The sequence below is a fragment of the Apus apus genome, chromosome 12 (assembly GCF_020740795.1).
Source record: "Apus apus isolate bApuApu2 chromosome 12, bApuApu2.pri.cur, whole genome shotgun sequence".
NCBI lineage: Eukaryota > Metazoa > Chordata > Aves > Apodiformes > Apodidae > Apus > Apus apus.
The window spans coordinates 18,572,911-18,600,567 of NC_067293.1; the positions used below are offsets into that span (position 1 = coordinate 18,572,911).

The 27,657-nt window shown below is 43.6% G+C and overlaps 1 protein-coding gene across 1 annotated transcript in view; it reads left to right on the forward strand.

The window, feature by feature from the left end:
• Positions 1-27,657, forward strand: part of BRWD3 (bromodomain and WD repeat domain containing 3) — a 59,451-nt gene that overhangs the window by 3,779 nt on the left and 28,015 nt on the right. The window contains exons 5-13 of the mRNA XM_051630666.1: positions 6,344-6,494; positions 8,902-9,000; positions 15,269-15,429; positions 17,692-17,913; positions 19,882-19,982; positions 20,716-20,786; positions 21,943-22,043; positions 23,766-23,806; positions 26,499-26,603. Coding sequence (XP_051486626.1) covers positions 6,344-6,494; positions 8,902-9,000; positions 15,269-15,429; positions 17,692-17,913; positions 19,882-19,982; positions 20,716-20,786; positions 21,943-22,043; positions 23,766-23,806; positions 26,499-26,603 — 1,052 coding nt within the window. The remainder of the gene's footprint in view (positions 1-6,343; positions 6,495-8,901; positions 9,001-15,268; positions 15,430-17,691; positions 17,914-19,881; positions 19,983-20,715; positions 20,787-21,942; positions 22,044-23,765; positions 23,807-26,498; positions 26,604-27,657) is intronic.

The following is a 27,657-nucleotide window of genomic DNA, read 5'->3' on the forward strand; positions in this document are numbered from 1 at the left end:
GAGGTTTCAACTTTGTTTTCGTTCTCGCTTTGGCTGTTTAGGTTAGCATTGGTATTTTTCAGAAAACATGCTGCTGCTCTTGCCACTGAGTGTGTTGTTATTGCTCCCAGGGCTTTGGAAACAAGAAAGATGTAACAATTGAAATCGCCTACGAGGTGGCTTTTATCTAGGGTACGTTGACTCCCACTTCAACTCCAGCTTTTAGTCAAGGTCTGAAAATTCTCTGTTGAGATTTCTTTTTCTTTGTTATTTGAGCTTGGTCTTTTACTTTAAATGTCAGGTACCACAAGGCAGAAGAGTAATTTAAGGCACACCAATAACCAAACCCACACAGAGCACAGCAACTCACATGCATGTGTTTTTCCTTTGTCTTTTCTGCTTATTTCCACTTTGGAGTGCTTTTTATGTGCAACATGTGGCTGCCTGTCTTAGGTAATCACCCAGGTGTACTCCAAAGTGGTTTGTACTGTGTTACTGACTGCTGGTGGTCTTGAGACACGAAATGTGTTTGTAAAGGGGAGGGTCTTCACTCTCCTTTTGCAGGCCTGAAGTTTGTCAAACTTGCACACAGTTAGTCCTTCTACTTTCAGTTAACCATAGCAGCTCAACGTGGAGTCAGCTGTTGCAGAGACAAGTCAGGCTGAACCCACTCAGATTATCAGACCAGTGAACTGCTGCTTGAAATTCTCATTATTCCTGATAAAGATGACGGGCTCTGGTCTGGTGTTCAAACCTTTCTGATGGGCTGTCCCTTCTGGCTCAGCCCATCTTGCTCTTTGTGCTGAAGATAGTGTCATTTGCAGGCAAACCAGGAAAGCAGCTAGTGCTGGACAGTGGAGAATTTACATCTGGGAATGGCTGGGCTGGTATGGAACAGCTTATGGGATTTGGCTCAGAGTTCCTGCCTTGCCCATCTGCATTGATTTAAGCACAGCTACGAGTCTGTGCTGGTATTTATAGATCTGGCCAATCCCAGCATTAAGCAGCACAGAGATGTTACTGTTTTGGCACCTCAAGAAAATGACATCTGGTCGTTTGGTAGTTTCAACCTGTTCTCTCTGGGGACACCAGTGATAGTAGCTTTTTTAACTCACTTGTATTTGCATACTGTTGGCATCTTGTGCAAGTCCAGGATCTGAGCTTCCTTTTGCTGAGATTCCGTGTTTGAGGTCCTGACTCATTTCCTGCTTGCTCAGCTGCCTTGGTCCTCTTGGTCTCTGCTGCTTTTTGGTACAGTTGTCAATTGATTCTTCATTGATGGGTGTTTTGGCAGGTGAGGGAAGTGTGGTATGACTGCCCGGAGGTTAGAAATCTGCTGCTGAGGGACAAGTGCCTGGGCAGAGAGCAGCCTTCAGAGGGCTGTGTTGCTGCCTGTGCCTCCTCCATGATGCAGCTCTTTGGTCAGATTCAGTTTGTGCTTTGAAGCAATGTCTTGCTGGGCTTCCCAAAAGAGATGTTTCAGAACTATCTGGTTCTGATCCCTGGGAAGACAGACATAATAAAGTAGTAATCACCAGGAGTCTTTGTTTGTTTGTTTCCTGATTATTGAAAACTTCCTGGGAGGAGAAATTGTCAGCAGTCATACCAGGGGATTTTGTTTGTTTGTTCAACAAACTTCTTGCCTGTCTTCTTGGCTGTCCAGTGCACAGTCTTTGCTCAGTAGTCTTTGAGATTATGTGGTAACTCTTCCAACATCAGAAGCAGGAACAGGTTTAGGGGTTTGACTTTCTCCCAGCTCTGACGTGACTTCATTAATAGTTCTTCCCTTGCAGCTGCTTATCACTACAGCCACTTATCTGCATACTGGTTCAAGCAGTCATGGCTGTGGTACATTCACCCGTGGTTGTTGATGCTGATTGTTAAAAAGGAATGGATTTATTTCCCCCAATTCTGGAGAGTTGTTAGATCCACAACACCTGTGTGGTTGCTGTGACAGAACTTGTCCATGGCACTGTGGCATTCTTGTGCTCTCACAGTTTAACCTTTACAGAGCTTTCCTTTGTGCTCTCACAGTTTAACCTTTACAGAGCTTTTCTTGTGCTCTCACAGTTTAACTTTTATAGAGCCTTTCACATCTTAAGGCAACAAACCATTTTCCTCTTTATAATTTATCCCAGAGTACAGAACTTGCTCTCACTGAGCACGTTTTCAGCTCTTCTGCATTCTTTTAACAGGCTCTTTTAAAAGCTCTTTTAGGCATGTTTCTGACCTCAATTTACTGGTCTCTAATTTTTTCTGATTTTCTAAAATACTTTCTATCATTCTAAAAAAAAATTATACTGTCTTTGAAGAGGAGAGAATATCCTTCCCATTGTTTAGTTTTGCCACGTGGGGTTTGGACTAGCACACACTAAGAGGTGTGACTATAACTGATGCTAAGCTTTGCCTTTTTCCATCTTTTTAATGAAAATCTGATTTGGGGAGACTTTGCTTTTCTCAGCTGTGTGTTTGCAGCTTCATGTTTTGGAAATATACTTAAAATCCATTTACAGCTGTCTCACACAGAGGTGAAAGGAAGGATTTTTGTTTCAGGTTCTTTTGGGAACCTGAAAACAGAATTACTTGTTTTGCTCTGGGCTGTGGTTTAAGCATTTTATCTGGAACTTATTATGGAAAAAAAAAAAAATCTTCAGGAGAATTTGCTTCTATTACTGCTTTGCCTCTGTGGCTGCTTGGTATTAACAGTGATAATATCCAGGGTAAGGGCCACTTGGTTGGGCTGTTCTGGCTTGTAGAAACATGAACATGTGCAGGGAAAGAATCATAGAATGGTTTGGGTTGGAAGGGACCTAGGATATCATCTGGTTCCAACCCCCCTGCATGGGCAGGGACACCTCCCACCAGCCCAGGCTGCTCCAAGCCCCATCCAACCTGCCCTTCAACACTGCCAGGGATGGGGCAGCCACAGCTTCCCTGGGCAACCTGGGCCAGGCTCTCACCACCCTCACAGCAAAGAATTTCCTTCTCATGTCTCACCTCAATCTCCCCTTTTCCAGTTTTAATCCATCCCCCCTTGTCCTCTCCCTCCCTGCCCTTGTCCCAAGTCCCTCCCCAGCTTTCCTGGAGCCCCTTCAGGCACTGGAAGGTGCTCTCAGGTCTCCCTGGAGCCTTCTCTTCTCCAGGCTGAACACCCCAACTCTCCCAGCCTGGCTCCAGAGCAGAGCTGCTCCAGCCCTTGGATCAACTCTGTGGCCTCCTCTGGACTGGCCACAGAAGTGTGGTCCAGCCTTTCTCCTGTGGCATGGGGTGGTTCTGGTGGCAGGTGGGGTGAGCAGGATGTGTCAGGGGAGCAAGAGGTCCCTGTGAGATGTGCTGCTCTGTGCCACAAGCTGCAGGTTCAATGGCGCTTAGGAAACTTTGCAGTCTCATGAAGCTGCCCTAAAATCTAGATGCTTTGGCAGCTTATTGTGTGATTTAACTCTGGCTCTGTGATGGGTTTGTCAGCTTTCCTGGTCTGAGCATGGATCAAGCAGATGTCTGGTATCCTGAGCTGCTGCTCAGCGTCAGGATGTCCCAGGCAAATTCCCAGCAGGCACAGGCAGATAACTGCCCCATGGATCTGGCATCTTCAAGTGCTGGCTGCCCCTTTTGCTGTTCTGTATGGAGCTGTGACTTCATCTGGGGCTCTTCAAGCAAGAAAGTCCCTTTCCATTTCTGAGGAGGTGCAGTGAGTGGGTCAGGACTGCTTGTTGAGCAGCTTCTGCTCTCTCCACAGCAGGATATTTGCTGCCAGGCTGAATTCAGCTCCTCTCTCTTGACATAGAATAGTGGTGATACTTCCAAACCAGTGTGCTCCTGAGTGAAGAGGGAACTCTTTTCCTGCATTACATTAGGAGAATTGTTTGGGCTCTCTGAAAATATAACATTTGACAGAAAAACTTGGGTTTTTTTTCCCTACCCTGTGTAAAATTCCACAGCTTCTAGATTGCTTTCTGTTTTTAATCTTTTAATCTTAAGCTTGATAAATTGCTAGAATTGGCAGCTGTTGGCTGAGAGGCGTATTACTCATTATTAGAGATGTAAAAAAGAATTTCATACTCAGATTTTAATAACTTGCAGGTTCTGTCTTTCAAATTGCCTTTGTTTCAGATCCTTTCAGGTCCCTCAGATGCTGAAGGGAGGCACAGGATAATAAAATATTTTGTATCATTGACACTTTTATAGTATCTCGGGAATGATTAAGAACAATAGGTAGATACAAAAATTCACATAATCCTTTTATCTCCTGTTGACTTCTGTTACATCATGTAATTTATGATGAAAGACAAGTCATGCTTATACATGGAATTTCACTGGCTGTACAGTTGGGGTGGTACCAACAGAGTTTTGGAACTGTGATTCTGGGGGAAAAGAAAAGAATGGCTAGAGTAACCAGTCAGTGCAAGAGAGCATTCATGGGGTCATTCCTTGATGTTCAAGGTATAAAAAGTCACAGAGTGGGCCCATGTTAATGGTGTCATCAGGTTTGTCATTCCTGCAGAGGCACAATTCTTCTGTTTCCATCAAAAGGCCAGAGCTATATCTTTATCATGCAGCCACTGGAAGGATGTGTGGAGAAACCTGTCTCTCTTCTGTGAGAGTTTCCATTCAGATTGGGAGAGTTCTGGTTGGGTTTAGTTCAATGAGAATTTGTACACGATCCTAGAGAAGCCTTGGGTTTTTTTTTTTTGGTGAAAATCTTGTTGGTGGGATGGTGTTGATCCTGCTTGTGATGCAGGTGGTTACATTCTACCACACATGACTCACTGCCTTGAGCCTGGTAGCACCACTGCTGTTGCCCAATTGGAAGGAGTGATTTCTCAATGGACTTGAAGCAATCATCTGTTTGATGACATCGTTCAGTGAACAATGTTTTGGCAGCAGTTTGGAGCCAACCACTTACCTTTTCCTCCTTCCCTGTGTGTGCTGCTCCCTCTGGTGTGCTGGGCCTGAGCTGGACATACCCCTGGGGACTTGGGTAAGCAGGGGATCAGGGCCAGTCTGATGAGGCTCTGCTGCTTAAAGAAGTGGTCCTGGTCCTTGCTTTCCACCAGCTCCCTTGCTGAATCACAGCCAGCTTTGCTAATCCTGGCACAAGACCTTCTCCTCCTCCTCTCAGGTGACTGTTCCCAGCCAGGGGAGCTGCAGCAGCTCCCTCTGCAGTAGGTGAGCACCAGAGCTGGTGCAGAGGGGGGCTTGGAGCTGTTTTTAGCCAGGCTGGGGAATCATTCTGCCTCACTGCACCTGCACAAAAAAGTGTCCTGCCCCACCAGGAGGACACTGCACAGTGGTGAGCACTCAGGGCCCTGTCACCAGCGCTGGCCTGGGACTAGACCCCTTTGAAGTGGTCACATAGGAGAGAGGGCTGTGCACAGGCACATGCCTGCTATTACTACTTTACAGTGAGCACTGTCCTGGCCTTTCAGCTCAGCTTTAGTATTATTTGGCATTCGTTTGTGGCTTCATAAAACAAAAACTGTTTTATGACAATGTCTTTCTTCATAATATTGCAAGAGAGACAAAAGTTGTACACAGTTGTAACACAGCTGCCTTTTCCCCTCTCCATCACAGGTACTTATGAGCTGGGTGAACTGTTGCTTAGCTGTTGATTTTTAAAAAGGAGGAGGATGTGGCCTTATGTCCTGTGTTGAAGGAGCTAAATAAGCTCTGGTGTTGAGTTTTAGCTGCCAGCTAATAAACACAGTAGAAGTCAGGGAAGTGCAGGACGTTCTGGATAGTGAGGCACAATTGATTTGCTGTTTGAACAGACTGCTGGAAAAACGATTGTCTCTCCATAGAAAACAGTCTCTGTCTGAAGGGAAAAAAAGAAGAATGTTTTCTGGACGTGACAAATCAGGAGCCTACACACGTGGGTCTTAAAGATAACCTACTCCCAGTAGCTAAAAACTGGAGACTGGGTATTGCTTAGGATAATGGTTAGGGTTTTTAGGCTTTAGCACAGGTGCTTCTTACAGTGATGTGAGTGTCTGGCAAGAGTGCTTCACAAGAAGTGTGAAAAGAATGAACTGAATGGTAAAAAAAGACTTAAAAAAAGTCCCCAGACGATGCTTTATTTCATCAGAACACTGCCTTGGGAATTCTTGAGTTTCAGGTATTTTTGTTTGTTAAGGGATATGCTAAATTACAAGTGTAGCTACTGCCACCTGGAATTTCTGGTCTGACGCTTTCAACACTGTCACTTGAAAGACATCTTTGGAATAATTAATTTTGAGGGGTTTTCAGGGCTTTTAGACTTGCTTTCAAGAACTTCATGTAACTTTAATACTCAATTATGAAAGAAACAAACACCCATAGAAGCAAGAATGAAACTATTTTCAAACCTCTGCTTTGTTTTTATGTTTAGGTGGCTGTCAATGCACACATCCCTCCAGATTATCTTCTTAGGATCTGTGAGAGACTTGGACCCCTTTTAGACAAGGAAATCCCACAGAGTGTCCTAGGTGTGCAGACTTTGCTGGGTGTTGGGCGCCAGTCTCTGTTAAGGGCAGCAAAAGGTAAGATTCTCAATATATGTGTGACTGAATTTGATTGTCATGATCAAAACCTCTTTTGTCTCGGTTCATGTTGTGGTATCTGTGTGTGTTTGTATCAACCCTGGTTTCTTCCCTATGCTTGTCAGCTCCTGCTTTCTTGTTGCAGTCTTGCTAAAATACAGTTGTTGCTGGCTGTGTGACATACATCTTTGGTGGAAAATGCCACCTGAAGCAGCTCTTGCCCACAGTTGCCTGCTCTTGTTACTTGCTTCCCCTTCTTTCCAGGTTGGACTGGTGTTTGTGTCAGCGAGGTGATGAAGCAGATAGAGATTTGATCCATCTGAATTACAGCCCTTTCTTTCCTTCACACATGCCTGTGTCTAACATAACCCAGCAGTCTGTATATTTTGCTGGGCTATTTTTCAGGCTGTTTTGTTCCGTTTGTTCCATTGTTTGATTCCCTGGCCATGCAGGCAGATGTGTCAGCTTGAAGGGCAGGGTGGCATTTGGGGCAGCATTTAGAGGGCGGAAGGAGGAGAGACTGATTTTCCATGGATAATTCCTGCTCATCCTGGCTGCAAGTTCATTTGAACGAAAGCCCCCATTCTTTTCATGACTAGGGTACCAGTCCTAGGCCTTTTGAAAACTGCTCTGCTTGAGATAATGATCCTGAGAGCAGAGTTTTGTGTTACAACTAAACAGATCTGAGAGCCATCTGCTATTGAAGAGTGGTTCCTCCCTTCCCTCCTCGCTCCATGCCCCTGCCACTTCCTCTCTGTAGGAACCAGAACTTATTTGATCCAGTCATGAGCCGATTCAGAGAGCTAAAATGTTGCAAACTTTGTTACTGCTGCCTCAGTGCATTAAATTAGCTGGTGGAAGGATGGGAGTGCTGGAAGTGACACAGGCAGCAGGAGCATGGTTCTGGGAGAGGAGGAGGGATGGGAGAGCAGGACCTTCCTGTTTCAGTGGCAGTTGAGCACTTAATTTACTGCATCCTGTGAAGTCACACTCTGGTGCTAACAAGGCCTGTGGCATTCTGCCCATCCACTGCTGTTACCTGGGGGGGGGGGGTTGTGCTGTTTGCAAACATGTTTCTTTATGCAGAGTCTTGGGGCTGAGTCTTGTTTTGCCGGTGCTGTGCTCTCATTAGGGAGGCCTGCAGAGCAGCATTTCTTCATTTCACATTCGGTTTCCATCTTAGAGGAGAACAGCAACAAGATGTAAAAAGAAAATGAACATTTTTTTGGTGCAAGGAAACAGAAGTTTCTTAGGTGAATTAGGGGACAGAGGCTGGATGAATCACTGAGAGATGTAGTGCATCCTAAACCACATCATAAAGTCATTGAAAAGAGAATTCTGCTAGATGTATGGTGAGGGTTTTTCCCCCTCAGAAAAAGGAGCTTTGATGTTGTCCTGTTTGGTGTGCAAACCAGAGTCACAGCATACCTTGCTCAAAGTTGACATACATGGATTTCCACCCTGCCAGTGTGTATCAGTGTGAAGTTTCCGTTTACCTTTAGTATTTGTAGCTGTTTTGATCTGGTTTTGCAAGTATGAGTGCTGTTTTCATGGGTCCCACTGTATTACTTTGTGGTGCAGCTCAGGTTTTTAATCAGAGGGTGTTCTCAGGAGGCTGCTTGAGTCATGTCAGCTTGTGCACTTCATGTTCAGGGATCTAAATGGTGATACACAGATCCACCAATCTGGGGCACTATCCTTCTGCTTCAGTCCTTATTCACCATGGAAGCTCATTTCTCTCTTTCCAGATGGCCAGAAATGGAAGAAGTCCAGGTCTAATTTCTGAGGCTGTCTGAACAGTCTCAGAAAAATCACTATTGTTCTAGAGAGAAGGCTCTCTGAGGCCAGTTGGCAGCAGAGAGCTGGAGAGTCTTTAGAGAAAACAGTCTTCATTTTAGAGACAATGTTTTTTTGGGGGGTGGGGTGCAGGGGGGGGATCTGAAAGGAGGGCATGTTGCCACAAATTGCAGGAAACCAGATTTATTGGGAGAAAAAAACACAAACCTCATTTCTCCCACTCTCAGGGAGCACGTGTGTGTCTGTGCATTCTCAAACGTACAGTTCATGAGATCCTGTGTGTGTGTTGGGATTGCAGCAGGACTAAAAACATGGCAAAATTCAGTCCTGCCTCAATGCAAAGTGCACCCAAGATTTCCCTTCTCTGTTTCTTTCCATCAGGTTAGACACCCTGCTCACCACAATGAAACAAAGAGGAGCTGAAACCAGTCGTACTGCTTAGGGACTAGAAATCAGAGTAGCAACCTTCTTTAAGTCTCTGACAAACTATTTAAAAAGGCAAATCTTCCTTTGGGGTGCGGGGTGGGCTTGCTTGAGGGCGTGGATTCCAAGCAGAAATGGCCAGTTGGTCCCAGTTTGGTGTCACTAACCTGCTGTTGGTCCTGCCCAGACTTCAGGCACACGCTATGGAAAGGCTCCGCGTTCGCAGCCCTGCATCGAGGCCGCCCCCCCGAACTGCCCGTCAACTATGGGAAGCCACCAAACGTGGGTGAGTTCTGAAGCATACATAAAATGCTTGTGTTTTTCTTCTCTGTGTTGTTAGCTGTGGTTCCAGCTACAGGTCACTGGCTGAAACACGACTAGGGGTTTGCTTTAATGGCTTTTGTTTTTGACATTTCGCCATGAGTTAGTCTAAACGAATATTTCTCGGTGACAACAGAGTAACTCTTTGTGTTATTTAGTCTTGGCTCTTCCATGATGTGTGTGTACATGTTAAAAACATTGTGGCCACACTGGAAAGCTTTGCACCTTACCTTCCAAGGTGCTTGAGTTGTGATTTTTTTATGATACCCATACGTAATACGTATGCATGCTTATAAGATGGAATAGGCACAGCAGCATGTAGGCAATCTTTCTATTCAGGAATCTGAGGCAGAGCAAAGCACCAGGCTCCCAGAGAACTTTTTGCAATCAAGAATTCATTTTAGTTCACTATGACAGAAAACAGACTGCCTGCAATATGCCTCTCCAAAAGGGAAATCATCATGAAACCAGTGTTTGTGTTACTTCAGTTTCAGTTGTCCACAGAGTCAGAGAAAGAACTTGTAGCAAGCTCTGCCATGTGCAGGCATTCAGCTCACATACCAGCAAAGAGCTTCTCTCTTTTGCCTAAACTGAATAGCATTTTTCTTGTATGGTCTGAACTTTCATTATCTGTTTTTATAGCAAACAAATTTGATTCTTGCAGGTGTAAATATAAGTTGTGTGGGTCACGATTTGTTTTCTTCTTAGAATGTTTTGTTCTGTATTGATGTGCATTAGTGCAAAAGTTTAGACTTTTCCTGGGGTGTTAGGGAATGCATTCCTATATGTTTCTCCCATTGCTTTGGAGGTGCAGGGATGATGATGGCAGTCTTCTGTTTTTACCATGTCTGCTCCTCTCTTTGTGCTTCTGCACTTTCTTTCTCATGACCAAACATTACTCCTTGTCAAGACACGAAGGTGCCAAAACCTGAGCTGTTTGTGGTTGAACTCCATAGTGCCCTTTGCACAAGGGTTGGGCTGTTGTGACAGCAGTGTGATGGACTAGCAAAGTTAATTGTGGGGCCTCCATAGGAAAAAGAAATGGATACTTGCCTGGAATCAGTGCACAGAGATCTATTGCATTAGTATTTTCCTGTGTTTTATCAAATAATTTAGAAGCCATACTGTGGACATTAAAAAAAAGAATGATTTCCATATATTAATATGGTTAGTTCTGGACATAACTGTGTATTTATTATTTTAGGTTGGTTCTGCAGTTACTTTTTTGTTTGCAGTGGGCTGCTGGATTGCTAATAGGTTGTAGGTTTATTGCACACACTCAGCTTCTGTAGTTATATTTCTATAAGGGCTCCTGGATCAATTCTTTCATAAAAGAGGAATCAGACCATGTGGTTTTGGAATTTGTGGTGCTATTAATGAACCATACTAGCAGATTGGACTCCAGCATTTGTCATGTCATCATAACAAAAGTCTGTGCTGCTTGCTTGGTGACTAGTTAATCACTTTGGGAACAAAAAGATTTGTTGATTTTGGTGTTTTCCTATGAATTTTTATTCAAGAAATGCAAAGGTATTGTATGGAAAAAGGTCTTTTATAGCCTGAAATTAATTGGTATAAGTATTGGTTCCTGAAAGAGTACAGTGCTCCTTGATGTGGGTACATAAACTACTGGTAAGAAAGGAAAATGTGTCTAAAGATTAAAACAAGAAGTTGACTATAGGGAAGCTGTACAGGAGGCAGGAGTTTAGTTTGGGGTTTCCCCATTGTTAATCCTGAAGTGGAAGTCACAAAGTTCTGCTCTGGACATTTGTGCAAAATGGGTGGGGTTTTTTCTGGTGAGCAGTGGCAGCACAGATACCAGAGTGTGTGTGTTGCATTAAAATGCAAGATGAAGCAGAATGCCCAACCTCTTTAATATTTCAGTGTAATTGTGACTTCCCAAACTGTGCTGGCTTAGTCAGATGGAGTTTTCTGGAATGACTTGCTGAAGTAGTTGGGCTGAAGTCATAGGCACCCATAACAATGTGTGTTCATGGGTGAGATGAAGTGATTGTGCAATTGCCTGTGTAGACAGGTCAATAAGGTATGGAAGGAGCAGCTACAAGTTCTCTTTTATGGTTTCCCTTCCAGTGATAGTTAAGCTTGCCACTGTAAGTGTGGTTTTCTGCTGCAAGAATGGGATTGCTTGTGGTTGTCCTCCCAGCTGGAGGAGTCCTGAGCTGCAGGGGTTTGCCTTTCTGTCTGGATGGGGTTGGGATGGGACCTTCTGATCTGTACTCCAAAATAAAAGGTCATGCACAGTGGAAGTGGAGCAAGAAATCAGTGTTGCCTTTTCCCAGCGAGTTTGTGTGGAGCTGGGAATCTTCTGGTGGGGGGAGTCTCCAAGAAAGTGCTGACCTGTGGAAGTTCTCAGGAACAAGTTGTTTGTGTGTTGAGTCTTGGAGGTCTGTGGTGATGTGCTGGGGGAGGAGAGGAAGGGGAAATGCTGTCATAGCTTTCTGCTGCTGACAGGAGAACATGGTGAGGATGGTCTTTTAGGCAGTTTCTTCACAGTAGTGCTGTGTTTAGGACTCCCTTTGTGCTCTTCCAGTTAGAAAATGGGAAGATGGGCCATCCAGAACCTCAGCAATGGGAGTTGTTCTCATATAATAAACCTGGTTTTGAACACTCTTTGGGTTTAGTCAGAGACTTTTCTGTTTCTTTGCAGACAACACGAAGCAGATTAGAAAGAAAATTGTTTTCCCTCTCTAGTTGATCACTTGGGCTCTTTTAACTTGGGGTGACTGCTGTTAGTTAGAAAGTAACACAAAATTGGGAATCAGAAGGTTCACAGCATCGTCTCAGAGAATAGACAATTCAGCCCTATGGAAATGTCCAGGTGATCCAGCTACCTGAGGCCTGCCAAACAGCAGGGCTTCAATGAGGGCAAAAAATCAAACCTGTTCCTCTGCTGCAGAGGAGCTCCATGAGGTCAGCAGCTATGAAAACTGGAACACTTTGTCCTGTTGGTGCTTGTACTGCATCAGGCTGACTTTGTGGCCACACATCCACTCTCTGAGGTGATATTTTGCATGTGTGAGCCAACTGTGTTTATTTCCTGGTATTCTTATGAAATCCAGACTCCTCCTGCACCCCGTGAGTGGTACTAATCTCCATGCCTGAGGAGGCCTTAGGATGAGGTCACAGCTTACTCACTTGTTGCTACGTCCTCATGACAAAGTTACAGTGCTTATTTCAACAGGTAAAATAAGTGAAGTCAAGTCATCACCCTTAATACAGGAAAAACTATTTTTAAAACAAACATTTGTACCAGTATTCTGTTTTTCTATTTTTGCTTGCAAAGAATGGAATGAGGCAGGGGTTTCTAGGGAGAGGAGGAATTCAAGAGGTTTGAAAAACTGTTGCTGCTAGGTGACTTTGTCCATGCTGAAATATTTTCATTCCTTCTGAAGTGGTGACTGAACTTGGAGATTTGTGATGTTTGATGCTTGCATTTGGGTTTTTGGTTGGGTTTGGTTTTTGGTTGGTTTTGGTTGTGGTTTTTTTTCACTGAGAGATGAGTTATTCTTGCAGGGTTTTTGGTTTTATCCTTCCCAGGTGAGCTTTCTTACAAGGGCTTTCTGTTTGTGCTGTTATCTCTAGTGGGATGGATTGTGAATTTAAGAATTGCTGTTGTACAGTGTATGTGAGTCCACTTTGCCCCCTGCAACTTGCTCTAAGGTCTGAAATTTTCCTGAAGGTTTCCCCTCTGCCCCAAGGGAGCACTTATTACAGCAGCTGGAAGTGAAGAACTTCATCTGAGAAGGTGGCCTTGCCCTTTGTGGGCAAAACTAACTCACTTTTCCTTAGCAAGAAGACTGGATATGCCCACTTGTTCACAACTGCACTGAAGCTGTTTCACTTAAGGTTTTTCCTGGCAGGAAATGGTGAGGGGGTAGACTTGGCAGCCCAGGATGGCATGAAGCACAGCAGCTAATGAGACAGCTTGCTAGAAGTTTTGAGGGTTACTATGTTGCTAATTCTCTGTGTGGGAGTCAGGCTTTTAAAATGCTTTTAGGCTTTATGAGCACAATCATTTCATTGTGCTGAAGGAAGCCAACTTCACAGGGCTTTTTGTCACGTGTGGGCAATTCCCTCTTTAGATATTGTGGATTCATCTTCTACCCCAATATAGAAAAGTGGCGTTGGGGATGTTTGTTTTGTTTAGTGTTTGATTTTCTTTGCAGTTCCTTGGAAGGCAGTGATAGTTTCTGAAGGGTGGGAAGGCAAAAATCTCCATCACAGCTTCCTGTGCGTGGCACACATTTCTGATATACCCTAAGCATTTTTGTGGTGAGGGTCAGATACTTTGAATACTTGCTGCTTTTTATTGATAAGAGGGTGCTCCTCCTGGCACAACAACAGTTCTGTAGTTGCCTGAAACTCAGGATTGAAGCATTTCACAAGCAGTGCTTTATATTTTATAATTATCCGCAGGAGATTGAGGAGTCTTGTCCCCACTGTGTAAACAGGGAAATAAACAGAGAGAAAAAATAATACATGGAATTACTTTCACATCCTCTGAAGCTGAACTGATTGCAAGGCTGGGAATTGACCAGAAAGGTGAGGTGCAGAGTGTCAAATAAGGCAGTGTGAGGGAGGTGCCTGACTGCTCTTTACACCTTGAAGTGTTTCCTTTGTGTGATTTACAACAATCAGGAGAAGCACATTTCCAGAAGGATTGCATGGGAATGCTGTAGTGCACAGAAGGCATGCTGATTATTTGGAATATTTTGAAATGTACCTTTTGGATTCACACAGCTCTTTGGCTTTGAACATTTATTTCTTTTTGAAATCACATATTGGAAATTGTTTCAAGGCAGATACACTGTTGTTAGGTATTTAAATGGTTTAAGCATGGAAAGGCACAGCAGAATTACCTTCTTGCTACATGACTGCATCTCTGGCTTGGCATAAATGTCCACAGGGTGGGGGGGAAGGGAAGTGTAATAGTTTGAATAATGTAGCTTTTAAGCTGCCATACTTAAAGAAAACAATGTGTAGGCAAATCTGACTGTACCCTGTACAACATCTACCACTGCAGGATCTCTGTTCCCTCCTGCAAGAGGTGGGGAAAAAAGGGTTAAAGATTTCATTTCTACTTTGGTAGAGGAGACAGTTTCATTTGACAGTTCCTGGATAACAGCAGGTATCGACTGAATAGCAGGTAGGTAGGAAATGAGTTTGGTTTAGTGTGTTTTGCTTTTTTTAGTGTTTGTTTTTGCTTCAGCACCAGAATGCTGAAGATGTGTTTCTACATGAAAAACAAATATTGGCTGAAGGTGAGGTCAGCCTGGGAGCCTTGATGCCTTTTGCAAGCATCTCCACCTTTTCTACAACTTGTTGGTTGCTGGTGTGCAGTGTTTCAATGAAAACCATGTTAAAAATGGTCTGGATTTCAGAGCACAAAGCTGAGAAACAAAACCACTTTCTGTAAATCTGGAAACAATTTCTTTTCCTTATTTATCTCCCTGCTTGGGTATGAATACTTCAATCTTATCAACACACAGGAGTGTGTGGTGGGTGTGTGACCCTCTGGGATGATGCTTCTTGGCTTGGCAGAGTTTTAAAAACACGTTCCATAATCTTTTTCGGTGTCGATAGGCAATTATGTGATGATCCATTTAAGAAAATGGGTCAAGTTGTTCACTAGACTTCTAAAGTAAAGGCTTGAAAGGTACTGAAGAGCTTCTCCCCCACCTGTGAAGCCCTGCCTATGTCAAGACAAGATGAGGGGTTCCTTGAGGAACGTTGAAGAGCAGCAATGTTACGTCTTTAAGTGCCATTGAAAAAACATCTCCAAAGTTGAAAATCTCAAGTTCCAGTAGTGTAAGTTAGGGTAGGGAAAATTAACACCCCAAAGGATCTCCCATGATGTGTAATATCAAAGATTAGAATTAGGATCTGTCTGTGTTCTGCAGCCATCATGAGCTTTGTTTGGTGGGTGTCCCAGCCAAGGCCCATACCTGCCTGTTTGGTCCTTTTCTTGTCCTTGTTTTACATGATGTGTTGGCACATTCAAATTTCCAGCTGTTCCTCTAAAGTCTGCAAGGTATCAACATGAAGTAATTGCAGTTTTATCTCATGACTTCCATTCTTTTGACTGGGTTTTTTTCCAGCAGTTCCACATATATCTTCTTCAACCATGATGTTTGATTTAGTTTTTATTTCCTTTGAGTTCTGGACAAAATTCACGTCTTAATTTTCTTTTTTGTTTTCTTTTTCTCTCCCAGTAAATATAATTTCTGCCAGGCAATTAACTGGATGTGGGCGTTTCAGCCACTTGTTCCCAACATCCACCTACCAACACATGAAGATGCACAAGAGGATTTTGGGGCATCTCTCATCTGTTTATTGTATAGCCTTTGATCGCAGCGGGAGAAGAATTTTTACAGTAAGTTTAAAAATGGTACTTTTCTTGGAAGATTGCTTTGCTTGGTTTGGTTTCTTGCTTTCTCAGGTCCCTCAACAGCTTCTTAGCTACTGATTGAGATGCAGAAAAAGCAAGGAAGAAAATATCTTGAAATGTATGGAAACCCATCTCTTTCTGTGCTAGTTTTCACTTTTCACTTAATTCATAGAATCGTAGAATGGTGAAGGTTGGAAGGGACCTTAAAGATCATCAGGTTCCAACCTCCCTGCATGGGCAGGGACACCTCCCACCAGCCCAGGTTGCTCCAAGCCCCATCCAACCTGCCCTTCAACACTGCCAGGGATGGGGCAGCCACAGCTTCCCTGGGCAACCTGGGCCAGGCTCTCACCACCCTCACAGGGAAGAATTTCCTCCTCATGTCTCACCTCAGTCTCCCTTCTTCCAGTTTTAATCCATTCCCCCTTGTGCTCTCCCTCCCTGCCCTTGTCCCAAGTCCCTCCCCAGCTTTCCTGGAGCCCCTTCAGGCACTGGAAGGTGCTCTCAGGTCTCCCTGGAGCCTTCTCTTCTCCAGGCTTAACACCCAACTCTCCCAGCCTGTCTCCAGAGCAGAGCTGCTCCAGCCCTGGGATCATCTTTGTGTCCCTTCTCTGAATCCTCTCCATGTCTTTCCTGTGCTGAGGGCTCCAGAGCTGTAACTGGTGTGTTAAAATCCCTCCCAGCTCTGGTAGACTGCATCAGCTCTTTGCTTCCCCATGTAGAACCTTACAGCAGAGTTGTTCCAGGCCAGAGCTTACAACTCTCACTTGAAACATGCTCATTTTTCTCTATTTATAATCTTTCTTGCTGAATGGACCTGCAGCATTCTGGCATTTAGGGTTGATTTGCATGCTCCTTGCTGGGTTAAATCTTAACACTCTTCTTTAAAACTACATTTTACCTTTTGATAACCTTGGAAATGCTGGCAATCCTTTCCTTACATTTCATTAAAAACCTGATGATAAATAGAAGACCACATTAATTCACCTGCCATTTACTTCTCTACTACATTTTCTGTCTAGAATTTGTAGTATGTCAGTGAATTTATGAATATTATTTGTAAGTTTTTTTCCAGAATATATTAACATACATTTTTATGATGCTGCCCCTGCTTTTCATACTGCAAATTTAAAAATAAACAGATTTTTCAAGTTAATAGTGCATCTTTGTTCATGTTATAATTCCTGTTTTCTCTTTGCCCTTGTCTCTTATCAATAGGTGTTTAGAAACAGATTACCTGGCAGATTAATTGTTGTCTTTGTTGTAATTGTTGTCTTAGCTTCTCCACTCATTGTAAAGTGGTCAAATAGCGATGATGTGAGTGATAACTACTCTGGGTCATAGTGAGGGTCTCTCCATTTTTGTTTACACCTTAAAGAGATCTTTCTCATCTGCTTTAACATGAAGAACTGAAAGTGGTTTGTGTTTGAAATGAGCTGCAGTCAATAAATTGGAATTTGAAGTCAAAAGATGTTGATATTGCAGTGAACTTTATTGTGTTTCATTCCTGGCTCTGACCTGGCAATCCCAGCCACTGGCATTGGTGCTTTTTGTTGTGTCTGAGCAGTGGAAAGGTCTGGGAATTGCCTAAAACTATGAAGTGATGTAGCTGCAGCAGTAGGTAGAAGTCCTTTGCAGTGGTCTGTGCTGGATGTGCTTTTGAGCTGTGTGCTGCCCTGGGCTGAGAGCTCCCTGGCACAGCACTGCAGCTGCACTGGGTGCTGCAGGGCTTTCCTGGCTGTCCACCTGCCTTCTGTTCCCAGCAATGGAGCCTCGTGGTGCAGCTGCCCACAGCTCCAGCAGCATGGCAGAAGCTCTCAGATCCCTCAGGTGCTCATTCTCTTTTTCCTGAGACCCTAAGCCTTGTGCTCACTTGGATTTTACTGTTGGCTTGGTCCAGCTCGCACAGATAAATGTCTTTGGGTTGCGTGTAATGAAACGTCTTCTTAAATTTACCTGGATTATTACTGAGCTGTACTGAGAGGAGTTGCATTAGCAGCAATCATCATATTTTAGAGGAAACCTATGACAGTGGCTTCTGTTTTACAAAGATCTAAATCCCTGTCCCCACAAGATGATCCCAACCTTGAAGAGCTGTGCCTCCAGCATCCCGCTGAAGCCACTCTTCTGGCAGGTTGATGGCACCCTGGTGGTTTAGCTACTTCTTCATCTGCAGCAAACCTGTGTGTGCTGGACACTCGACCCATTCTGTCAGGTAACCTTTGGACATCTCTTGTGTGGCTTTAGGGGTCGGATGATTGCCTGGTCAAAATCTGGGCGACAGACGATGGGCGCCTGCTCTCCACGCTGCGTGGCCACTCGGCTGAGATCTCAGACATGGCAGTTAACTATGAGAACACCCTGCTGGCAGCAGGCAGCTGTGATAAGGTGGTCAGAGTGTGGTGTCTGAGGACCTGTGCCCCAGTCGCAGTGCTGCAGGGCCACTCAGCTTCCATTACTTCCATACAGGTAAGGCATCACCTCTCTTTCCTAATCCAGCCCCCCCCCCGAATGGGAACAGTCAGAAGAGGTGTGGGTTGGCATTTGGGGATAAAACTTGTCTTTTGGGCTCTGCTTGGCTGTGTAGATTTGCCCCAACTCAAGGGTGCTGTTTCCTGGCAATCTCACTCCTGCACAATAGCCAATACTGCCCGAGAGGATAAGCCTGCTTATTCCAGCTGCCTTTGGCTCTGTGGTCCCATTGCTTCTTCCTCAGATCTAGCAAATGTGCAGTCACCAAGAGCTCCAAGTCAACTACCTGAACCAGGGAGAAATGACTGGTGTCTTTGGTGGTAGTCATCATAGAGTCATGGAGTGGTTTGTGCTGGAAGAGACCTTAAAGATCATCTAGTTCTGAGCCCCCTGCATGGACAGGGACACCTCCCACTAGACCAGGTTGCTCCAGGCCCCATCCAACCTGCCCTTCAACGCTTCCAAGTCTCACCTAAATCTCCCCTCTTCCAGTTCTAATCCATCCCCCCTTGTCCTCTCCCTCCCTGCCCTTGTCCCAAGTCCCTCCCCAGCTTTCCTGGAGCCCCTTCAGGCACTGGAAGGTGCTCTAAAGTCTCCCTGGAGCCTTCTCTTCTCCAGGCTGAACACCCCAATTCTCCCAGCCTGTCTCCAGAGCAGAGCTGCTCCAGCCCTGGGGTCCTGACTGACCTGACAGTCATTTGTTCATAGAGAATGTTTATTTTTCACCAGAATATTGTCAGCTCAAAATCCTTACTCCACATTCCTTGTTTTCCTCCTTATCTCACCTGTGCCACAAGGGGCTTGTCTGGATATTTTGGCAGACCTGGATGCTGCAGCAGCTGTGGATCAGCTTGGCTCAGGGTTCACAAAGAACCTGTGCCCAGGCAGTTTCAGTTGTGTGGCAGGTGCCCAGTGAGCAGTAGCAGAGCAGGAAAAAGATTGACTCAACTGCCAGCACTCAGTTCTCTAGTGGTGGCACAGCCAATAATGGGTAGTAATTTGCAGTTTATTCACTTTAAAAAATACCCACCACACAACAGCCAGGCAGAAACCAATAGAACAAAAGTCCAGGATAAAAAAGGCAATCCCTGCCATTTGACAGGTTATGCACATAAAGGGGAGAATGAGTGGGGATGTTTGGCTCAGAATCCCTCTCTTCTGGAGCCTTCCTGCCTTTGATTCATCACACTCTTCCCCAACATGCCCACAGACCCTGCAAGTCTCATCTCTCTTCCTTCTGCTTACACTTCCAGTTTCATCTGATTTTAACTATGCCACAAGTTACTTGAAGGTTATTGTTTTGGAGACCTAGTTACAACCTGATTTAGTCTTTTGTGTAATATTTGTTTATATTTATATGCATCCCTCACAAGCTTTATGCAAAACTCTGGTAAGCTAGAAAATAATCACAATCCATCATGGCTTTTTGATTAAACAGGCCTTGATCCCTTTATCAGATACCATGTAGCCAGGGGATTAAAGGTATTGCTGCAGTTATGAAATCACAGTGAGAGATTTCTGGGTGAAAAGCTTCCCTGCTCTTTAGAGAGGCAGAGGAGAGGTTCAGGAAGAGGAGGGGAGGGAGGGGGGTGTCCTACCACACTGTGTTCTTTGGGTACAGGAATCATTTCTTGTCTTTGTTACCATGTTTGATCCAGTTCTGTCCTAGAAATAAGCATTTCCTCACATTGTTGCCCCATTAAGAGGGTCTAGGCTTGTTTCATTTCTCCAGTTGTTGTCTCTTGTGTGGGAGAAACAAAGACTTGCCAGTCAAAATGCAGCTATTTTCCATTCCTCTCCTTTATTTTTCTGGAAGTTGAGATTTGTGCTCATCCCTGGTACTGGTCTCTACTGAAAGCTGATGTACTCATGAAGAAGATTCTTGTCAACGTCCATTTGCAAGTTTCCTGCATGTCCAGGGAGAAAAAAAATTAGCTGGTTTAACTGTTGCAACTTCCTTTGTAGTTCTCTCCAGCAAGGAAAGGAACAACACGATACCTCACTTCTACTGGTGCTGATGGAACAATCTGTTTCTGGCAGTGGCATGCTAACACCATGAAATTTAAGTAAGCCTGTTTAGATAATTACAGTGATCTTTAATAAAGGAGAAATTGATTTTGAGGTTCAGCCTGGAGAGGAAATGCTGAGATAATGAAATAAGGGCATGTTCTTTTCTCAAGGAGCAAGTTTCTTGGGGTGTGTTCTCCCTTGGCCACGCTGTGCATGGGTGCTGTACCAGTTTGTGGGGCAGGGGGAGTTCCTTATGTGTGCTGGGGGGGTCTCTGGCATTGCAGCTCAGCAGGGAGACACAGGTCAGGGCTGTTAGTTCTGGGTTTTGTGCTTTGCAAGCCAGCACTGTGGAAAAACTTGCAGCTTTTATCTTTAGGACTAAATCCTTGTCCGAGATGTACAGGCAGAGGAATTTCTTCCTTTTAATCAGAAGAACACACAGATATAGATGGCATCAAACCTGTGCTGAACAGGGAGTAAATGCTACTAGATGAGTGGTTTGCCAGGTTCTGTTTTGAATAGATCAGAATTGGTGGATATCATGATCAATAAATTAAATAGTCTTTTCAGTTTAGAAATGGATGGGTTTCTTCCTGAAAGGGAGAAAATTCTTACTGTAGGAAGAAAATTCCTACAATGAAAAATACATTCTAGCAAAGACAGGTGAGAATTGTGAAATAAAGAGATTTAGGGTGAGCATGTTGACTTTTATCTGCTGGGCTGCAGTGCACTTTGCTTGTTGGATAAATGAATGAATGAAAAGTGAAACTGTTGTGTTGCTGCACACAGGGACCGTCCTGTCAAGTTTGCAGAGAGGTCCAGGCCTGGTGTCCAGATATCTTGTTCATCTTTCAGTTCTGGTATGTATGCACTGTAAGGTAACTTGAAAGCATTTTCTGAGCTGTAATCCCTTTGGTGACAGGACTTTTACTTCTTTTTCAATACAAACCCCTTTTTCATTTAATTATGGCACTGTCAAATTGGGATTGTTGGAGATTTTCTGTGCTGAGCAGCTGCCTCCCTCAAGCTGCTTTTTCTCTTTTCTCCTAGAATTTAAGCTCAAATGTCTTGACCACTTCCAAGGAAGACTACACTTTCAGGCTGTTGTTTTGCACAGCAGAGCTTTTCCTTTGCCACATCCTTTTAAGCTTTCATGTTGTTCAGTTTCTGAGTGCAAATTTCTTGAAATCTGGCAGCCAGGTGGCCACTGTTTGGAGGTTACACTTGTGCTGACCTCCCAAATTTGGCCAAGTTCTAGGAGGATTGAGTCAATGTGTTTGAAAATACCAGCTTAACTGGCATCCTTTGGTGCAGCTTTGAATTCTCAAAAAATAGTGATCGTTACCAGCAAAATTAGGTAATTTCTCATTAACTTTTGCTGTCAGAAATTGAGAGCTGTTAGAGCCATGTGAGCCTTGCCCCCTCATTCCTTTTTCAAAGCCAGAAATCCAGAAATTACTAAAACCACTTCAATGCTGTAAATTACACAATAGTGCCCTTTTTTTGTGCCACGTTGCAAATAGAACAAAGATTAGAAGCCAGTAGCTTAATCACTGACTCCCAGTTCAGCAATAATTTCTCTCCTGTGCTTCAAATAGATATTGAAGATGCTCTTCAAGATTTTATTTGATATTTACCAGTGAGGATATGAAACTATTCCCTGCCTCATTTTCCTGTGTAGGCTGATGGAGATTGCTGTGCTAATTTCTAAGGGAAAGCAGAAGAGCTTGTTGGAGGAATGTTGTAGCTTCCAATATTCTCTTCCTTGGGTCAAAAAGGTTTGCAGGTGGAAAATACTGTAGAGCTCCTTGTGCTGAAGCTGATGTGATCAGAGCAAAACCCAGATCCAAGGAGAAGTTGCCAGAGTCAACTTCTTGGTGCAAGGATCTATGTTGTGGTTTCATGGAAATGTTCTGTTTAGAAGTGTAGTTTGCTGCTTTGACAAATAAAGAAGTAATTAAAATGAGTTGTTCCTGGGCTGGCTTCTCTTCTCACAGCAATCACTGTCTTTCCTAGGTGGCATGTTCATTGCAACAGGGAGCACTGACCATGTGATCAGAATTTATTATCTGGGCTCAGAAGCACCAGAGAAAATGGCTGAGTTGGAATCTCATACGGTAAGAGATGACTCAGAAAACACATCTTCTTGTTCCCTGTTTTTACCTTCTTTCAGGAACTTAGGTTTTGTATGTCCTGTTCAAATTGTTTTCTTTCTTGAGAGTTTAGTGAGCTCTCAATGGTGTGGTGGTTAAATGCCTGGAAACTTGTCCTGTGTTTATAATTCCTCCGAGGCAGGAGATGTGTGCAAACTAGGGCTGATGTGTTGAATTCCCCCAGGAAGCTGAGGAATGAGGTGGTTTTCCCATATTCTTGAAGAAAATCTGTGTCAGAAAGAGGAATGAAAACAGTTTTCATGCACAGTGTCATTTTTCCTATTAAATTAACCATTGAGTATTTCACTTCAGTTGTGACCACAAATCCACATCACAAGAAAAAGTTAATTCAGGTGTTTTTCAGTCAAACTTGGGCTCGTTTAGAAAATGAATCCAGCTTAAAGCATCATTTTTCAGGCAATGCAGGAGGGTTCTTGTAAAAAATTCAAACCATTTCAAATATCTGCACGATGGTTTCAGTGTTAATTTCCAAGTTTGAGTTGTGAGAGCTTTTATTAAAACCATTAAATGTCACAGTTGAAATGAAACCCCATAAAGAAGTGTCACTAAAATGGTATCAAATGTTTCTGAATGTTTTAGTTACTGAGAGCAGGTGATGGTTGTATTATTTATTTAGTGCATGGTAAACAACATAGCAGGAAGGGAAGTTTATAGCAACACTGCTGCCACTTGTGAGGAGCTTGGAGCATTTATCTTTGAACCTTGAGAGCCCAGCTGCCCACCTAACAATATTTGATGGGTTAAGGTCTCAATTGCTTCTCAATTGCTTCTCATGGCTCTCACTCAGAGCTCCAAACCAACAAAACTAGCAAGTATTTTGGTGACAGAAGGAAAAAAAAAGGTTGATATTTAGCAGTTCAGCTTTGGAATAAGCTGTAATTCCTTTAATTTTTGATACTCTTCTACTAAACAGGCTGCTGTCAGCTCACTCCTGGGGAAAAAATTGGGACACTTGGTTATCAGAGACACCAGGGGGAAGTGAAGACAGCAAGTGCCTGTAGCCAGCACAAGTATTTAGCAAAACTGGAAAAGGCAAAACCATGTCTAAAACATGCCATGTGGTTTTCAATGATTTAGAATTGGAAATAAAGCTGAGGTTTGCTTTTTTTTTGGTGAAATAATTTTGATGCTCATGAATGTTTGGTCTAAAAGTTGCAAACCAGCTGTGATCTTTTGTGCAATTGTTCTTTCTCCATCCCATGGGTGCTGCACCAGCCAGGCCTTCTGAGCTCCCAGGGTTGCTCCTTCCTGCAAACTCTGTGAGTGTGAAAGGTGCAGGATTTCTCAGGCAGGGTTTACCCCAGAGTGGGGACAGTCCCATGGCAGAGAGACTGTGCTCAGGCAAGGGCAGAGCTTCCTCCTTGAGGGTCTCAGTGTCAGGGAGACTGAGTCAGAACTTGTGTCTGTCTCTGAGCTGCTTCAGGAGCAACACAAAATCCTCACAAAATCATCATCTCCCTCAAGTTTCTATGTCAGAAAACAATATGTCTGGGGAAGTTCTACCTTCAGGTGTGACTTTTCTGTTCCTGAATGTATAAGACAGCATGTTGAAGGAGATGTGTGGGATGATGCAATTTGCTAAATAGCAGGTCATCATTAAGATCTTTGGGGATGAGTGTTTCAGCTTCCAGAGCACTTATTACTGTGTGTTTTTTTTCTACTTAGGACAAAGTGGTTGCAGTCCAGTTCTGTAACAATGGTGACAGGTGAGTGGCTGTCCTGGGGTTTGGACATGAGAAATATGATATTTAATTTTCCAAATTACTCTGCAGAGAAAATTTGGTCGAAGACCAGATGGGCTCTGATTAATCTTAGACAAATTATTGAAAATATATTGCAACAGGTGTGTCCTGTCCAAGAGCTTGGACTTGCTGTCTCCTGCTATAGCAATGAAAAGGAAATAATGGCACCTAAATTACCAGTATCATGCATAAGCAAGACAAGTAACTGTAGAACTACCTTGTGTCTTGGAGGCTTTATTTTTTTTCATTATTTCACTGTGCTCCTTATTTATGATCCATATGAGAATCATGTTGAAGCTGAGTATTGTTGATAGATTATGTATATGTTGGGTTTTTTGTTCTAAAATTGACTTCTCTTACATATGTTTTCTGAATCATTTATACCAGCTGGAGAGCAGAAAGCAGGCAATGATGAGCATCATCTGAAAACAATTGCCAAAGAATATGACATTGCTGATATGTTGCTGAAACATAAGGCCATCCACCCTTTACTGTCTGTCTGATTTCAGTCCTTGGTGAATGATTTTGTCTGCCAGACCCTCTCAGGGCATATTGAATAAGCAAGTTGTCTCTTCTGGTGCTGGGAGTTCTGAAAAATATGGGTAGTGCTTGTTTTCATAAGCACACTCACAATTCATAAGAGCTCGATTTCCATGGGGTTCTGGAATAATAAACATGAGCTTTCAGATTTTAAAACTTCTAATCATAGAATCATAGAATGATTTGGGTTGGAAGGGACCTTAAGGGACATCAGGTTCCAACCCCCTGCATGGGCAGGGACACCTCCCACCAGCCCAGGCTGCTCCAAGCCCCATCCAACCTGCCCTTCAACACTGCCAGGGATGGGGCAGCCACAGCTTCCCTGGGCAACCTGGGCCAGGCTCTCACCACCCTCACAGCAAAGAATTTCCTCCTCATGTCTCACCTCAATCTCCCTCTTCCAGTTCTAATCCATCCCCCTTGTCCTCTCCCTCCCTGCCCTTGTCCCAAGTCCCTCCCCAGCTTTCCTGGAGCCCCTTCAGGCACTGGAAGGTGCTCTCAGGTCTCCCTGGAGCCTTCTCCTCTCCAGGCTGAACACCCCAACTCTCCCAGCCTGTCTCCAGAGCAGAGCTGCTCCAGCCCTTGGATCATCTTTGTGGGCTCCTCTGGACTGGCTCCAACAGCTTCTTTGTCCTTCTTATGTTGAGGGCTCCAGAACTGGACACATTCTCCAGATGGAAGTGCCTGTGCTCAGCCAGGATCCTGTCTCTTATGTAGCATTTAAAATGCTCCTGATCAAATGCATGAAGGTGCCTGCAGGCACGTCTGTGTGCCAGGCTCTGGAGCACAGCTGGCTGGAGCATGGTGGGATAAGCTTTGACTGGTGATCAACATCTTAATGTAAATGTTTTTTTGCCAGCTTTTGCTCAGATCCCTTATTTTGCTTGGCAGGAGGTTTCAGGGATGTGAGCAAGCAGGAGCCTTCCAAGCAAAACTGTAGCTTTGCCAAGTGGAACTGCACCTGTGCTTAGAGATGTTTGTCATGGAAAATGGTGTGGGAATGAACTGGTGTAACTGTACTAACAGTTCCTTCCAAGCACTGTGAGAGCACAGGTCTTGCTGAGGGTCACACAGACACTGAAAACTGTATGCTACAGGGGTGCTTTAGTGGGAAAGGGATGGCTTCCTTTTGTTTTATTTTTATTTCTTTATATTAAAGTAAAATGTCACAAGCATTGTGATGAAAAAAATCAGCTCAGGGAAATTGAAAAGGTAAAACAATCACTTATTAAAATAAAACTGCATAAGCTTGCCTTCTTACATCTCACTCTGTATAAATGGAAGATAAAGGTGCTGGCTGGCCTGTGAACATGTGTTTACTTGAGGAGTTTTAAAAAAAATTCTCAACCAAAATGATTCCTGTGGTGATGGCCAAAGCATTTAAATGCATTTCAATCAGATAAATGCATTTGCTGGAGGCTTGAGTCTTTTAAACAAGGAGTAGAAGAATGAAAATACTTGGGTTCAACTTCCCTGCTTGTGATTGACTTGAGTGCTTCCCTTCTCTGTCTTCACCCCCTTCCTAAGTTAATATATTATAATTTATGCTGGGCTCCTGGCCATGCAGTTTCCTCTTCTTTGCTGCCACTAGGAACTGCTCAAGAGATTTGCTGATGTCATTCCAAAGGGAAAGTGCAGCTTGTGTGAGGTTGAAGTCATTCCAAGGCCATCTGCTAGCTGTAACCAAGTGGAATTATGTGGGATAGAGACCCCTTTGTACCCTGAAATGTCTGATATGAAATTAGGGCCCTTGCTGCCTTCTCACCACCTTCTCCTGATCAGAGATGAGCAAACAATATATAAAGAATAAGTGTTGAAGATGAAATGCATTCTGGCTTCTGTGCTGGTGTGGATGGGTGTGCTCCTGGCTTGCCAGGGTTTTGGAGCTGCCTATTTCCTGTGGCAGGAGTTCATGGAAGTTCTACCAGCTGTTATATCCTCTGTGTGGGCACATATAGAGTAAGATAAGTCCATACACAAAAGTACACACCTCCAAGTGGAGGTATAATTAGGTCCTGTGATGGGCATGTGGGTATTAGACCAAAAGCAGCAGTAACTTATCCTTACTCAGAATTTCATGCTATGCTTTTCCTCTTTTTTTTTTCCCTCCCCATAGCTTAAGATTTGTCAGTGGAAGCAGAGATGGAACAGCAAGAATATGGCACTATCAGCAGCAAGACTGGAAGAGTGTAGTCCTGGATATGGCTACTAAAATGACAGGGTAAAACAAACCAAACCACAACACACTTCCTAGAAACAACTGCTTGCAAAACTAAATCTTCCATCATGTTGAAAGCTGTTTATTTATTTACTTTCATTCTGAGTCAGTTTCAGTGCATGGTTTTTGGGGATGAAACCTGCCATGGCTCTGTCTGCTGAGTTACACAGTTAATAGCCTCTCCCCAAAAATATATTAATACATTGATGGTTCCCTACTCTAATGGTTGTATTTAGTATTTTACATATCAAGCAAGAATGTCAAATAGACTTCATCTCCCAGGGATTTTAGTAGAACCTCCTTGATCATATGCTGACCTATGGTTGTTTTTAAAATGTCCAAAACAACTGCTGGTTCTGTCATCTTGGAGCAAAGTGATAGTGGCAACTGCCATAACCAGCCTCCTCTGGTCAGTAGTCTTGATTTGTTGTTATGTGCTCTGCTAGTTTGGTTTTTGTGCTATGGAGTACAGTTAAAATTCTAATGAATATAGGCAAAATAGAGGAAAATGTGTGATATGAATGCAAATATGGGCATGTTCAACAGTGCCTGGCATCACACAGCCACTGTGTCAGGTAACTGACAGCTCCTGCTGTTGTTTGCTGCTACTCCACTAAAGAAATGTAGTAAATAATCTTAGTTTTTAAAAAAAAATAAGTGTTGCCCATTACAGCTGATTTTTCCCCACCTGTGACATGGGTTCTTTGTCCTGACAACACTTGTTTGTAAATTCATGTTTTGATTTCTCATTTCATTCCAAGGCCTATATTGCCTGGAAGGATTCTTGTAATATATATCCAGAATGTTTCTTATTATTCTTAACATTGTATTTTGCCTTAAGGTTTTCAAGTAAGAGATGAGACACTTTGATTTGGTTCTCAGGTTCCATTAGGGTTTTGAGTTTTTCTTTCTGAGATCCTCAAGTGACTTCTCTAAGTGGCCTTGTAATTGAATATGCACCATAAGAAAAAGCAGGGATGGAGAAATCCATTAGGCATTTTGCTCTGCAGAATTCTTTGTATTTCATATGGTTACACTTTTAATAAGTTAGCTGTCC